Below are 16,280 nucleotides of genomic sequence, written 5' to 3' on the forward strand. Positions count from 1 at the left end.
TGGCCTGGGCCCCCAGGACATTCTTGGGCCCTCATGTGCCACCTGGCCCAAGGTGCATCCCAACCACCCATGGACCCACCAGGCCCTGCTGCAGGAGACAAGTGCAGCTCAGATGGTCAAGGTGAGGGTTACCTTAAGTCTGCTCTGGTAGTCCATGATCTCGGTGCTCAGCTGGAACTTGAGGGTGTCGAGCTCCTGGCGTGCAGTCTCCCGGATGCTCTGGGCCTGCTGCTCGGCCTGGGCCAGCTGGGCCTGCAGGCCAGGCAGTGAGTCAGCTGCCTCCTCAGCTGCCTTCAGCTTCCCCTGCAAGCTCTCCTTCTCTCGCTGCAGCCCTGCCACTTGGTGTTCCAGGCCCTCCCGCTCCTTGGAGGCTGCCTCTTTGGCATCCTGGAGCTCCTGCATGGCGCGGGCCAGCGCCCCCTCCAGCGGCTCTTTCTCCGCAGTCAGCGCGCAGACCTGGATGCCGAGCTCGGCCATATCCGTGTTGGCCCGGTGCGGCTGCTCTTGCAGCTCAGCAGGTTCTAGCTGCGCCTCCTCGGAGCTGCCTGTTGCCTGGGACAGCTCCTCCCACACTACTTGGAGCTCCTCCCTCCGCTGGGCCTCTCCGGCCCTCTCCTCCTGCAGCGCCCCTTCACGCTCCGAGCACTGCACCAGCTCCTGAACGTGGGCCCTGGTGAGGGCTTTGTTCTGCTCCTTCAGTTGCTGCACGAGGGCCTTGTGCTCCCTCAGAGCGGCCTCGGCCACGCTCAGCTGGCTCTGCACCTTCTCCCGGTCACCCAGGGCTGCCTGCAGCTTGGCCTGGAGGTCCAGCACCCCAGCCTGCAGTCTCTGGGCCTCCCCCTGATGGCTCTCCAGCTGTGCCTGAGACAGGGCCAGCTGGGCTGCTAGCTCCTGGGATGCGTGGTCTTGAGGTGGGCTGAACCCCTGTTGGCTTTTGTCTGCTGTGAGGGTCTCGATCAGCTGGGTCTGCTGGCGGCACCGGTCCTCAAGCGCCCTGACCTCCCCAGCCCGGGCCTCCGCTAGCTGCCGGCACTGCTCCACCTGCTCCCGCAGCTGTTGGCATTCGGCCTCCTTGCTTTGCAGGGCAGCCTCCTTCTCAGCCACATGGGCCCTCATGGTCTCCTTGGCCTTCTTCACAGCCAGGAGGCTTGCCTCCATCTGGTCTCCCATGTGCCGGATGCTGGCCTGCTCTGACTGCAGGGAGGCCAGGGAGCCCTGGATGGCCGCCTCCCGCTGCTGCAGCGCTTGATAGTCAGCCTGCAGGGCCTGAAGCTTATCCTCCAACAGCTGGTTGCGCTCCACCACATTCTGCAGCTCCTTCTCCAGCTCCCTGTTGGCCTGCTGGAGCTTCTCCTGGCCGGCCCCTTGCATCTTGGGATCGTCCACCTGTCCCTCCCACAGGCCCCTCTGTTCCTCCTCCAGCTTCTCACAGGCCTGCTGCAGGGTGGGGCTCAGAGCCTCGTGCTCCGCAGCCGCCACAGGCAGATCTGGGTCTGACTGCGCAGCAAGTCGCTCCAGCGTCCCCACCCTCTGGCTGAGGCGGTCTTTGTCCTGGATGAGCTGCTTCTTCTGCTCCTCCAGGTCACTCACGTGCTGGCTCACCTGGGCCAGCTGGGTCTCCAGGAGCTGCAGCTGCCGCGTCAGGGACCTGGCCTCCTGCTCCAGCAGCCCCTTTTCCTCCTGCCGCCGCTGCTCCTCTCGCCTCCCCTCTGCGAGCTCTTCCTCCAGGGAGCTCAAGTGGGCCAACGACTCGTGCAGCTGACGCTGGAGCTGGGCTGCCTCCTGCCCCTTCCTGGACAGCTCTTCCCGGAGCGGGGCCATCTCCTCCACCAGGCGCTCCAGGCTGGCCCGGGCCTCCTCCTTCAGCTGCAGCTCTTTGGCCAGCTGCTCCAGCTGGGTGCTCTCCCTTTCCAGGAGCTTCTCCCCCAGCTCCTGAGTCTCCAGGGGCGAGTCACTGGGGATGCGCTTTTGTTGCCCCTTTGCGTCCAGTGCCATGTCAGCCTTCTGCTCGGCTGCACTCAGCTGGTCTGGGACATCAGCTGCGCACTGGTCCTTCCTGCCCAGGGAGTCACGTGTGGCCTCGAGCTCCCGAGCCAGGGGCTGCAGTAGGGACTCCAGCCGCCGCAGGGCTGAGAGGTAATCCTCCTCCTTCTCCGAGGCCCCCAGCTCCAGGGCCTGCAGGCACGTCTGCAGCTCCTTCACAGTGTTCTGTGTGGCCTGGGTGACTTCCCACTGCTCCTGGAGTGCGGCCACCACACCGGCGAGGCGAAGGTTGTCCTCGGCGGCAGCACGGCCCCTCTCTCTCTCTGCCTGCAGCTGCTCTCCATGCAGGCTGACGGCCGCCCTCAGCTCCTGGTTCTCTCTTTCCCGCTGCTGCATCTGCTCCTTCAGCTGCTTCTCCCGCACCTCCAACTGGTCCAGCTCTAGCCGCAACTCGTCAAAGCCCTCCAGTGCCTCATGGTTTAAGGGGTTGCTCAGGTCAAGGTGGGAGGTCATCTCCTGAGTCTGGGGAGGAAACACGAAAAACAAGTGGCTTGGGTATGAAGCCACATTGCTGCTTGGCAAAACTTTAGAAGTTAATGAGAACAGAAGTAAAAATACAGCAATTACATGACCTAAGCTTAGTCTATCGAGCTATTCAAAGGACTGGGACCCCTTTGCTCAAAGCATATGCCAGAGGAGGTCAGTAGCACATCCTAAAATATGATGCAACGCCACACGTGTGAGCTCCACTGAGACCCAGAACTTGCGTTTCCCATTCAGCCTCCTGTAGCTTTGGTAACATAATGGATGCTGGCTCTTAGAGAAATGATGTTATATGTAAACTACTGCTTCCCCATTGCACCCTACCCACAATTCCTGTTGCAATTAAATCACAAAATAGGGTAAAAATGCTACTTATACTGATTAGTCTTATTTTGCTTTGCTGATTAATTTCAGTGTTCTTTCCCATTAAACTATACGATACATTCACATTTCTAACAAAATTAATGAAACTGACCTGACGCACTAACGTTTACTGAGCGCTAGCCTGTGCCAAGTCCTTAAGCACTGTGCGTGTGCGCCCTCATTTACTCCCTACAACCACCTTACAGGCTGGTATGAGATTGTACAGATGAGAGAGCTCAAGTTTCGACAGGCTAAGTCACCTTCCCAGGGTCACACAGGGGGCGAGTGACAGTCAGGATTTGACCTTGCCACTTTTAATCACAGTGCCAAACCACTTCTTCTGAAACACTTTAAAAAGCTTTTAAAAGAATTTAGTTTTTAAAAGGTCTAAATTCCTTTTGGTTATAAAAACCTGGACTCGAGGAAACAGTGGGTAGGACTGAGGGGTTATATCGCTCGAGTTGGAACACCAGGCATCTGAGAACATCCCCCTGAGCTGGGAGGGGCAAGAACATGCCCTGGTTGACATGACAGAGAGGGAGTCCCCAGCCTTCTTGGCATTACCTGCAGGTAGCTGCTCACCAAACTGCTCATGCTGGAGCTTCGGCTGGGGGGTCTCCATAGGTAAGCAGAAGAGCCAGTGCCCAGGGTCCTCCTGCGGGGCCACAAAACAGACATGCTTGCATCAGAGCAGAGAACACACACACATACACACACACTCGGGGAGGCCTTGGTTGTCACTAGGCAACCAGGTGGTGGTAGCGGCAGTGCCCTCCCAGGTTCACTAAGAAGGCAAAATCCAACAATTTCCACCAAAGCACACATTCAGGTTGGTCGTAGCAGCTGGACCCCGCTGTTGAAGTCTAAGCATGATGGCTTTGCTCTCACTGCCAAAAAGGAACGAAGTGAACATAGTATTTCCCAGTTTTTAGTTTAAGTTTTCCTAGAACCTTCGATGCCAGCCATAACTTGTCTACCAGGCAGGAACCAACAACAGTCAATCTGGTAAATAAAGGTCATGCTGTGCTTCAGGCCTTGAGGTCACTGCTTTACGTTATGTTACACGAGTAACGTGGCTGGAAGACCTCTTCTGGTTCACACACGACATTTCCCTCACTGCAGAAAGTTCTATTTGATGGCGCTAGTCATTGCAAACGAAACACACTTTTACTTAACGACCAGAATCTTCTCCTTAATCCGCAATTATTGCATTTTAAACCTTGTTAGTCTCCACAACCCAACAACTGCACTTCTCAGTATCTACCTGAAAGACAGTCACATATGTGCATAAGGTGACGTGTGGGGATGCTCCTGGCAGCACCGTCATGGTGGAAAAAGCAGAACCTTTCTAACTCCACATCACTAGAGAAACAGATAAACTGTTTACTCACACAATGGAATACTCTATGCCACAGGTTGGCAATCTTTTTTTGTAAAGGGCCAGATAGTGAATATTTTCGGTTGGCAAGCCTTACGGGCTCTGTCACAATTCAACTCTGCCACTGTAGCATGAAAGCAGCCATAGACAATCGGTAAATGAAGGTGTGTTACACATGGCCCTGTGGGCCGTGGTTTGCCAGCCCTACTCCACATCTATAGAACTCCCTGTACAAACACAGATAAAAATCTCAAAAACAATGTGGAATGAAAAAAGCAACCTGCAAAAGTATAGCCATCTCATGATTCAATCAATGTAGCAAATTAAAAATATATATATAAAATACAACTATACATACGTAATATTTACAGGCACATGTAGTGAAACAAATATTGGGGAATGACATGCATTAACTACAGGGTTGTAATTACTTCTAGAAAGGGAGAAAAGGAGAAAGGATGGCCGTGGGGTGGGGCTTTATTGGGATCTATAATATTTTATTTCTTTAAAAAAAAAAGGTATCAGACATAACAAAAAAATCCCACAAGAACCAGCTTGAAGGGACTTTGACTGGCCAAATATAAGGCACCTTAAGGTTTAAAATAATTACAGTGACAGAATATAACCTATTGAAAAAAATAAGAATCCACGAGTCAATACTGCTATAAATGAATAAATAGATGGGGAAGAAGGAAAAGATCTTCCTTACAATAGAATGCCAACTATTAGTGTAGAAGGAATGATGGAGTCAGAAAATCACTCTGGTAACCATGATAGTAACTGATTCAGGAAAGATTTACCAGATGCTAAAACTAACAGGAGGGAGATTTAAAAGAAACAGGATAAAAACCTAGTCTCAGGCTTCCCTGGTGGCGCAGTGGTTAAGAGTCCGCCTGCCGATGCAGGGGACACGGGTTCGTGCCCCGGTCCGGGAAGATCCCACATGCCGTAGAGCGGCTGGGCCCGTGAGCCATGGCCGCTGAGCCTGCGTGTCCGGAGCCTGTGCTCCGCAACGGGAGAGGCCGCAACAGTGAGAGGCCCGCGTACCCGCAAAAATAAAACAACAAAAAACCTAGTTTCAAAATGTCTTCCCATAAGATACATATTAATTACAAACAGAGAAACAGTAACTTTAGGAGAAACCTGGCTAACACCACCTTAACCAAATGATCATGGTTAACCTTGCAAGTAATGAAACAAACCAACATCCTGTGTCTCTGGGTACAATGTGCTGAGGACACAACACCTCGGGTATTTCTGCCAAAAATGCTTAATCTGAATCCAATAATGAGAAAACACTAGACAAACTCAAATTAAGGAACATTTTACAAAATAACTGGCCTGTACTTTTCAAAAATGTCTGTGCAAAGAGGAGAAACTGTTCCAAATGAACAAGGACTAGGGAGACCCAACAATTCACTGACATGTGATCCTGGATTATAAAAGACATGTCTGGTGTAATTCTTAAAATTTGAACACAGTCTGTAGATTAGACAGCAGTATTGTATCAATGTTCTGTGATTTTAACAATTGAACTGAGGTTATATAGATATCCCTGACTTTAGGAAAGGATGTCCCTGATTTTAGGAAATACACGATGAAGTACTTAGGAGTAAAGGGGAATCAGGTCTGTAACTTATACTCAAATGATGCAGGAAATAAACCAACATGTTTACATAAAGATAAAGAACGATAAGAAATTCCCTGGCGGTCCAGTGGTTAAGACTCCACGCTTCCACTGCAGGAGGCGCAGGTTCAATCCCTGGTGGGGGAACTAAGATCCCACATGCCACGTGGCACGGCCGGAAAAAAAAAACAAAGAGAGAGAGAGAGAAAGAATGATTAAAACGTTTGTAGTAAAATACTGATAACTGGGGAATCAAAGTGAATGAGTACCGTGTACTATTTTTACAACTTTTCTGTAAGTCTGAAATGATTTTAAAATTGAACAGTTCTAAAAATGACACGAAGTAAATATGGCAAAAAGGTTAGCTCTTAAATCCTGGTGGTTGGCAAATGGGTTCCATTATAGTCAGTATTTTTTCCTCCATAGAAAGAAGTCGCTAATAAGAAATACAAAAATTGGAAAAAAACCAAAACAAAACACCACCTTATTAACAGAAAGCAAAACAAAACAAAGAATGCTGGACTTGAGTTTAACTCAAGTCTAGTACCCTGGCCCTGCTGCCTGCCAGCTATGTGAATCTAGGCAAGTCCCTCCACTCTCTGAGCCTGTTTCCTCAGCACCTTGCTCCTGGAACAGTTGTGAGGATGCAGTTAGACAGTGTGTGAGTGCCATACTGGTATAGGAAAAGAAAACACAGCAAAGCAACCTTTCCAGCAAACCTTACATGGACGAGCCTTCGCTCCCTCTCTTACTGGCCTCCACGATAACTGTATCTATGAGAACATATTGGGGAAAAGCCCACTTGCTCCCCGCTTGCTCCCACACCAAGCCCCTTAACACATCTGAAAACCTTGGGTTTCACATATGCGTCTCCACTGACTCATGCCACCTGGCCAGTTAGGTTAGTTTAAGGTTGGAGCCTCCAGATGCTATCGCTAGCCACGATTCAACCAAGTCTGTAAAATCAGCAAGGATAAGAGTTGCAAAGCTACAGGTAATTTACTGCATGAGCAAAACTGCTTTGAGTAGACTGGTGGCAAGCTTCAAAACTTCAAACACCTCTTTCCGCTCTTTTCAACCAAGCAATTAATTCTTCAAGGTACCTGGCAAACGTCGGCCAGGCAGCATCCAGGTCATAGCCCCTCGATGCCAGGTCAAACTGGATGTCGGTCAGCTCGTAGAGTTGGCCCACGATGTCAGAGCTCAGCTTTGGCTTCAGAAAGGGGCTCCTTGCGTAGTACCAGTCACTGCAGGGAAACACAAAAAGGGGTCAAGTGCAGGAGTACATAAAGAAAGGCAAGAAATCAGTCCTCCCAGTAAGGCTCTGCCTCATCAAATTCCAACTCAGATAACTAAATTAATTAAAGACAGACACATACACATACACCCCAATTTGATTTTCACTGCAGGAGCACATAACTCTCAAATAAGTTTGCTCTTCTTCAGGGAAATTACTGAAATGAATTATATGCTTATTTGTTTATTATTTATATCATATCTATTTCCAAATGAATGCGAGAAACCTTAAATCTGAATTACTGTCCAAGAAAAGGCAGTTGTAGGGGAAAGAACACTTTTTTTTTTTTTTGCGGTACGCGGGCCTCTCACTGCTGTGGCCTCTCCCGTTGCGGAGCACAGGCTCCGGACGCGCAGGCTCAGCGGCCATGGCTCACAGGCCCAGCCGCTCCACGGCATGTGGGATCTTCCCGGACCGGGGCACGAACCCGTGTCCCCTGCATTGGCAGGCGGACTCTCAACCACTGTGCCACCAGGGAAGCCCCAGAACACTTCTTTTTTCAAAGAAAATCTTGTCTTCTATCCCCTCCAGAGAACTCAATACAGGACAATGAACTCACTGCTAATTTCTGTCCAGACACCAACATAAAAGCCAAGGAACAAAACATCTCCATTTGGAAGTGGTAGTTGTTTCACTTCACGTGAAGCAATAAGAATTAAAAAGACAACACTGATGAGTTTAATGAGCTACTCGGCTGAACTGGGATACACTGGGAGTCAAGCTGTTTATGACAGTTTTCACCAAACATCACAAAATAACCTTCAAATCAAATGTGCAAAGGTTCTCAACTCACATGCATTCACAAAGCCTGGCACATGCAAGAGCAATACACATTTATGCAAATCAATCTTAAAGGGGACAAAATGAAACAAAATATTCCCCCCCCAATGGTCTTCCTTTAATTCAGAAGTATTTCTTTTAATTAACTGGAAGAACACTCCAGAGGTAGAGGGGAGGCAGAGCTGGAAAAGGGATGCCGGGCAAGCCAAAGAGGTTCAGCTGACTGGCAGCTGATCTGCGGCTCCTAATCTGACATCCTCTCCCCGCCTTACACGCTCAACCCCACCTCTCCCTCCTCCTTCCCCTCCTGCTGAGGCTTCAGCACTAGGGGCACAAAGGCTCCCAATCTGGTCACTCATCACAATCCCCAGGGAGCCCAGACCCATGGGGCGGGTGCTGACTCTGTCTCAGGTGAGGCCCCAGGCTCGTTGGTGTTAAAAACCCCACAGGTGATTCTGATGAGAGGCCAAGGCTGCAACCCACTGGCCCAGGGTGACCAGTGGGGTCTGCCCATTAGTGCCAGCACCAAGGACCTGCCATCCACCAGAGGAAACTACCTGGCATTAGAAGTTCAGAGACCTAGACCCAAGCTCCTGCTTTCTGCCTCAGCATCAGTGGGGCCCAGAGAAAGGCATTTGGCCTCTCTGAGCCTCACTTTCCTCACCTGTGACAGCTCAGTGCTAACTGCCCAATGTGCGCCAAGGACTGTGGTAGGGAAGGGGAGAGGAGGATGATAGGGGGAGGTCCCTGCTTGTGCCAGGGTGTGACACAGACAGGCACTGCTGCTGTGGTTGTCATTATTATTGTTTAGTTTATCACATTTATTTGAGGTCTTCTGAACTTGTTTCAGAGATGTTATACACTTTAATACATGCTGAAAAGTGCTGAAGAATTGTTCACTGCAAAAACAATAATTTAAAAAGAAAAATATACATAATCCTATCCTTTATCAAATCATGTTCTCATATACTTTTTTTTAAATAGATCTTTATTGGAGTATAATTGCTTCACAATACTGTTAGTTTCTGTTGCACAACAAAGCGAATCTTCCACGTGCATATACATGTCCTCATATCCCCTTTCTCTTGAGCCTCCCTCCCATCCTCCCTATCCCACCCCTCTAGGGACATTGCAAAGCACGGAGCCGATCTCCCTGTGCTAGGCTGCTGCTTCCCGCCAGACAACTATTTTACATTCGATAGTGTATATATGTCGATGCTACTCTCACTTTGCCCCAGCTTCACCTCCTACCCCATGTCCTCAAGTCCATTTTCTATGTCTACCTCTTTATTCCTGCCCTGCAACTAGGTTCATCAGTACTTTTTTTTTTTTTAAGATTCCATATATATGCATTAGCATACGGTATTTGGTTTTCTCTTTCTGACTTACTTCACTCTGTATGATAGACTCTAGGTCCATCCACCTCACTACAAATAACTCAATTCTGTTTCTTTTTATGGCTGAGAAATATCTATTGTATATATGTGCCACATCTTCTTTATCTATTCATCTGTCGATGGACATTTAGGTTGGTTCCAAGTCCTGGCTATTGTAAATAGTGCTGCAATGAACACTGTGGTACATGTCTCTTCTGGAATTATGGTTTTCTCAGGCTATATGCCCAGTAGTGGCATTGCTGGGTCATATGGTAGTTCTATTTTCAGTTTTTTAAGGAACCTCCATACTGTTTTCCGTAGTGGTTATATCAATTTACATTCCCACCAACAGTGCAGGAGGGTTCCCTTTTCACCACACCCTTTCCAGCATTTATTGTTTCTAGATTTTTTGATAATGGCCATTCTAACTGGCATGAGGGGATATCTCATTGTAGTTTTGATTTGCATTTCTCTAATAATTAGTGATGATGAGCATCTTTTCATGTGCCTGTTGGCCATCTGTATGTCTTCCTTGGTGAAATGTCTATTTAGGTCTTCTGCCCATTTTTGGATTGGGTTGTTTGTTTTTTGATACTGAGCTCCATGAGCTGTTTGTATATTTTGGAGATTAATCCTTTGTCCATTGTTTCATTTGCAAATATTTTCTCCCATTCTGAGGGTTGTCTTTTCGTCTTGTTTATGGTTTCCTTTGCTGTGCAAAAGCTTTGAAGTTTCATTAGGTCCCATTTGTTTATTTTTGTTTTTATTTCCATTACTCTAGGAGGTAGGTCAAAAAAGATCTTGCTGTGGTTTATGTCAACAAGTGTTTTTCCTATGTTTTCCTCTAAGAGTTTTATAGTGTCTGGTCTTACATTTAAGTCTTTAATCCATTTGGAGTTTATTCTTGTGTATGGTGTTCTAATTTCATTCTTTTACATGTAGCTGTCCAGTTTTCTCAGCACCACTTATTGAATAGGCTGTCTTTTCTCCATTGTATGTTCTTGCCTCCTTTGTCATAAATTAGGTGCCCGTATGTGTGTGGGTTTATCTCTGGGCTTTCTATCCTGTACCAATGATCTATATTTCTGTTTCTGTGCCAGTACCATACTGTCTTGATTACTGTAGCTTTGTGGTATAGTTTGAAGTCAGGAAGCCTGATTCCTCCAGTTCCATTTTTCTTTCTCAAGATTGCTTTGGCTATTCGGGGTCTTTTGTGTTTCCATACGAATTGTAAAAGTTTTTGTTCTAATTCTGTGAAGAATGCCACTGGTAGTTTGATAGGGATGGCATGGAATCTGTAGATTGCTTTGGGTAGTATAGTCATTTTCACAATACTGATTCTTCCAATCCAAGAACATGGTATATTCCATCTGTTTGTCATCTTTGACTTCTTTCACCACTGTTTTATAGTTTTCTGAGTACAAGTCTTTTGCCTCCTTAGGCAGGATTTTTCCTAGGTATTTTATTCTTTTTGTTGCAATGGTAAAATGGGAGTGTTTCCTTAATTTCTCTTTCTGATTTTTTATTGTTGGTGTATAGGAATGCCAGAGATTTCTGTGCATTAATTTTGTATCCTGCAACCCTATGAAATTCATTGATTAGTTCTAGTAGTTTTCTGGTGGCACCTTTAGGATTTTCTATGTTTAGTATCATGTCATTGGCAAACAGTGACAGTTTTACTACTTCTTTTCCAATTTGGATTCCTTTTATTTCTTTTTCTTCTCTGATTGCTGTGGCTAGGACTTCCAAAACTATGTTGAATAACAGTGGTGAGAATGGACATCCTTGTCTTGTTCCTGATCTTAGAGGAAATGCTTTCAGTTTTTCACCATTGAGTATGATGCTTGCTGTGGGTTTGTCATATATGGCCCTTATTATGTTGAGGTAGGTTCCCTTTATGCCCATTTTCTGGAGGGTTTTTATCGTAAATGAGTGTTGAATTTTGTCAAAAGCTTTTTCTGCATCTATTGAGATGATCATATGGTTTTTATTCCTTGATTTGTTAGTGTGTTGTATCACAGTGACTGGTTTGCGTATACTGAAGAATCCTTGCATCCCTGGGATAAATCCCACTTGATTGTGGTGTATGATCCTTTTAATGTGCTGTTGGATTCTGTTTCCTAGTATTTTGTTCAAGATTTTTGCATCTATGTTCATCAGTGATATTGGTCTATAATTTTCTTTTTTTGTGATATCTTTTTCTGGTTTTGGTATCAGGGTGATGGTGGCTTCATAGAATGAATTTGGGAGTGTTTCTCCCTCTGCAATTTTTTGGAAGAGTTTGAGAAGGATCAGTGTTAGCTTTTTTCTAAATGTTTGATAGCATTTGCCTGTGAAGCCATCTGGTCCTGGACCTTTGTTTGTTGGAAGATTTTTAATTACGGTTTCAATTTCATTACTTGTGATAGGTCTGTCTATATTTTCTAATTCTTCCTGGTTCAGTCTTGGAAAACTGTACCTTTCCAAGAATTTGTCCATTTCTTCATGGTTGTCCATTTTATTGGCATATAGTTGTTTCTGGTAGTCTCTTATAATCTTTGGTATTTCTGCAGTGCCCATTGTGATTTCTCCTTTTTCATTTTTAATTTTATTGCTTTGCGTCCTCTCCCTTTTTTTCTTGATGAGTCTGGCTAAGGGTTTATCAATTTTGTTTATCTTCTCAAAGAACCAGCTTTTACTTTTAGTGATCTTTGCTATTGTTTTTTTTGTTTCTATTTCACTTATTTCTGCTCTGATCTTTATGATTTCCTTCCTTCTACTGACTTTGGGTTTTCTTTGTTCTTCTTTCTCTGGCTGTTTTAAGTGTAGTGTTAGATTGTTTATTTGAGATTTTCCTTGTTTCTTGAGGTGACATTGTATTGCTATAAACTTCCCTCTTAGAACGGCTTTTGCTGCATCCCATAGGTTTTGGGTCATTGTGTTTTCATTGTCATTTGTTTCTATGTATTTTTTAATTTCTTCTTTGACTTCTTCAGCGATCTCTTGGATATTTAGCACCGCACTGTTCAGCCTCCATGTATTTGTGTTTTTTAGAGTTTTTTTCCCTGTAATTCACTTCCAATCTCATAGCATTGTGGTCAGAAAAGATGCTTGATACGATTTCAATTTTCTTAAATTTTCTGAGGCTCCAATTCTGACCCAAGATGTGATCTATCCCGGAGAATGTTCCATGTGCACTTGAGAAGAAAGTGTATTCTGCCACTTTTGGGTGGAATGTTCTATAAATATCAATTAGATCTATCTGGTCTATTATGTCATTTAAAGCTTATGTTTCCTTATTTATTTTCTGTCTGGATGATCTGTCCATTGGTGTAAGTGGGGTGTTAAAGCCCCCTACTATTACTGTGCTACTGTCGATTTCTCCTTTCATGGTTTTTAGCATTTGCCTTATGTATTGAGGTGCTCCTATGTTGGGTGCATAAACATTTATAATTGTCATATCTTCTTGGATTGATCCCTTGATCATTATGTTGTGTCCTTCCTTGTCGCTTGTAACATTCTTTATTTTAAAGTCTATTTTATCTGATATGAGTATTGCTACTCCAGCTTTCTTTTGATTTCCATCTACATGGAATATCTTTTTCCATCCCTTCACTTTCAGTCTGTAAGTTTCCCTAGGTCTGAAGTGGGTCTCTTGTAAACAGCATATATATGGGTCTTGTTTTTGAATCCATTCAGCCAGTCTGTGTCTTTTGGTTGGGGCATTTAATCCATCTACATTCAAGGTCATTATCGATATGTATGTGCCTATTACCATTTTCTTAATTGTTTTTTTTTTTTTTTTGCGGTACGCGGCCCTCTCACTGTTGTGGCCTCTCCTGTTGCGGAGTACAGGTTCCAGATGCGCAGGCTCAGCAGCCATGGCTCACGGGCCTAGCTGCTCCACAGCATGTGGGATCTTCCCAGACCGGGGCACAAACCCATGTCCCCTGCATCAGCAGGCAGACTCTCAACCACTGCGCCACCAGGGAAGCCCTTGGGTTTGTTTTTGTGGGCCTTTTTCTTCTCTTGTGTTTCCCCGCTTAGAGGAGTTTCTTTAGCATTTGTTGTAAAACTGGTTTGGTGGTGCTGAATTCTCTTAGCTTTTGCTTGTCTGAAAAGCTTTTGACTTTGGCATTGACTCTGAATGTGATCCTTGCTGGGTAGAGTACTGTTGGTTGTAGGTTTTTCTCTTTCATCACTTTAAGTATATCCTGCCACTCCCTTCTGGCTTGCAGAGGTTCTGCTGAAAAATCAGCTGATAACCTTATGGGGATTCCTTTGTATGTTATTTTTTGGTTTTCCCTTGCTGCTTTTAATATTTTTTATTTGAATTTCATTTTTGTTAGTTTAATATGTGTCTTGGTGTGTTCTTCCTAGGGTTTATCCTGTATGGGACTCTGTGCTTCCTGTACTTGGGTGACTATTTCCTTTCCCATGTTAGGGAAGTTTTCAACTATAATCTCTTCAAATATTTTCTCAGACCCTTTTTCTCTTCTTCTTCTTGGACCCCTATTATTTGAATGTTGGTGCGTTTAGTGTTGTCCCAGAGGTCTCTGAGATTGTCTTCAATTCTTTTCATTCTTTTTTCTTTATTCTGCTCCTCAGCAATTATTTCCACCTTTTTGTCTTTCAGCTCACTTATTCGTTCTTGTGCCTCAGTTATTCTGTTATTGATTCCTTCTACTGTAATTCAGTTATTGTGTTGTTCATCTCTGTTTGTTCGTTCTTTAGTTCTTCTAGATCTTTGTTAAACACTTGTATTTTCTCAATCCATGCCTCCATTCTATTTCCGAGATTCTGGATCATCTTTATTCTCATTACTCTGAATTCTTTTTCAGGTAGATTGCCTATTTCCTCTTCACTTATTTGGTCTTGTAGGTTTTTGCCTTGCTCCTTCATTTGTGACGTATTTTTTTGCCATCTCACTTTTTTTTTAATGAGTGGGATTGTGCTCCTGTCTTACTGGTTGTTTGGCCTGAGGCTTCTAACACTAGGGTTTGTAGGCTATTGGGTAGAGCTGGGTCTTGGTGCTGAGATGAGGAGCTCCGTGAGACCTCACTCCAAAGAATATTCCCTGGGGTGTGAGGTCCTGTTAGTCCAGTGGTTCAGACTTGGAGCTCCCACCGCAGGAGCTTTGGCCCAACCCTGGGCTCGTGAACCAAGATCCCGCAAGCTGCCTGGGGCAGCAGGAAAAGAAAGAAACATACAACAATAGCGAAGTAAAAAATAAAATTAGACTAGGAAACTAACAGATATGTTAGGAAAAATATAAAAATAAAAATATAGATGAATCAACAACCGTAAGGTACATTAGTACCACAATAGTAAAAAAGAGGAGGGAAAAGAAAAAAAATAAACAAAAATTTAAAACAGGGGGGGAAAAGGCCTTGCCTGTGGAGGGTGGGGCCTAAGCAAGGGTGAGGTTTGGGTGGTGGGTGGGGCCAATGCTCAGGACCCACAGGGCTGGAAAACACCCTGGGGGCTGTTGGGGTGCAGCTTAGGCTCAAGGAACAGAAGGGGCCCAGGCATGCTCCCCACCCCTGGTCTCAGAGGGCAGGGGACCTCACCTGGGAGCCCAGCGGGCTTCTTGGACGCCCAGCAGTCTTCCTGGACTCAAGTTGGCAGGGCAAATGCCCTCTGCTCCTCCTGGGTGGTCCCTCCCACCTGCCTCTCCTGATCTCCCCGGCCTCAGGGGCACTGATCCTGTCTGGCCTCCACTTCTCCTCCCTGCTCAGTCCCCCTACTGGTTCACTCTGGGGTTTCCTCCCATCTCCTTGGGCATCAGAGTCCCCCACCAGCGGCTGGCAGGCACCCTAGCTGTGGGGAGACACTAATTCTGCGTCTTCCCACACCGCCCTCTTGACTCCGCCTCCTCATGTTCTCATATACTTTCTAATTCTTTTATATATATTTTTGTAATTTCATTGTTGCCATTAGGATAGATAAGATTTGCATTCTTTTTCATTGATTATTATATTGTTATTTTCCTTGTTGCTATACAGACTTCCTTATTGCAATTTTATTTATTTATTTGGCAGGCAAAGAGTGAGTTTATTAGCATAGGAAACTTGTGAGAGATACAAGTGGGCAGGCAAGGCAGCGCAGCGGCCCCAAGAACAGAGTAGGCTACATTTTTATAATCAAAGAAAAACTGGGGAGGGGAGACCACCTCTTCTTCACTCTTGGGCAGCTATCAAGGCTTACATAATTAGTTCCTCCTTTAACCCTATACAGTCTAACCTGGACAGTCATGGCGCTACTTAAATCATATTTATATTAGCAAAAGGGTGGTAACATATACTAAAATATGGTAATTCATCTCAGGTTTTGGTATACCTTATTGCAATTTTAAATGATGCCTTGTTACGTCATTTAAAATAATTTGCTGTAATTTTTAAAAATAAATTCATTTATTTATTTATTATTTTTTTCTTTTTGGTCGTACTGTGTCTTTGTTGCTGCACGCGGCTTTCTCTAGTTGCGGCAAGTGGAGGCTACTCTTCGTTACCGTGCACGGGCTTCTCATTGCAGTGGCTTCTCTTGTTGTGCAGCATGGGCTCTAACGCATGCAGGCTTCAGTATTTGTGGCTCGTGAGCTCTAGAGCGCAGGCTCAGTAGTTGTGGCGCACGGGCTTAGCTGCTCCATGGCATGTGGGATCTTCCAGGACAAGGGCTCAAACCCGTGTCCCCTGAATTGGCAGACAGATTCTTAACCACTGTGCTGCCAGGGAAGCCCTAATTTGCTGTAATTTAACAGCCTCCCATCATTGGACATTGATGGCTTCCATCTTGTGTATTGTAACTAGCATCACCATTTTTTTTTAAATTGAAGTCTAGTTGATTTACAATACTGTGTTAATTTCAGGTGTACAGCAAAGTGATTTGGTTACACATATACATGTACATATCTATATTCTTTTTTTTATTCTTTTCCATTATAGCTTATTATAA

General features: G+C 45.4%; 1 protein-coding gene across 4 annotated transcripts in view; it reads right to left on the reverse strand.

Moving 5' to 3' along the window:
* FYCO1 (FYVE and coiled-coil domain autophagy adaptor 1) overlaps positions 1–16,280 on the reverse strand; it is an 85,734-nt gene that overhangs the window by 50,626 nt on the left and 18,828 nt on the right. For all 4 annotated transcript variants that reach the window (XM_082663129.1, XM_082663128.1, XM_082663130.1 and 1 more), the window contains exons 6-8: positions 6,998–7,141; positions 3,454–3,544; positions 133–2,505 (exon numbers count right to left, since the gene is read on the reverse strand). In XM_082663129.1, the coding sequence (XP_082519255.1) occupies positions 133–2,505; positions 3,454–3,544; positions 6,998–7,141 (2,608 nt within the window). The remainder of the gene's footprint in view (positions 1–132; positions 2,506–3,453; positions 3,545–6,997; positions 7,142–16,280) is intronic.

This window comes from Grampus griseus, assembly GCF_964374135.1.
Source record: "Grampus griseus genome assembly, chromosome: 10".
NCBI classification, from domain to species: Eukaryota; Metazoa; Chordata; class Mammalia; order Artiodactyla; family Delphinidae; genus Grampus; species Grampus griseus.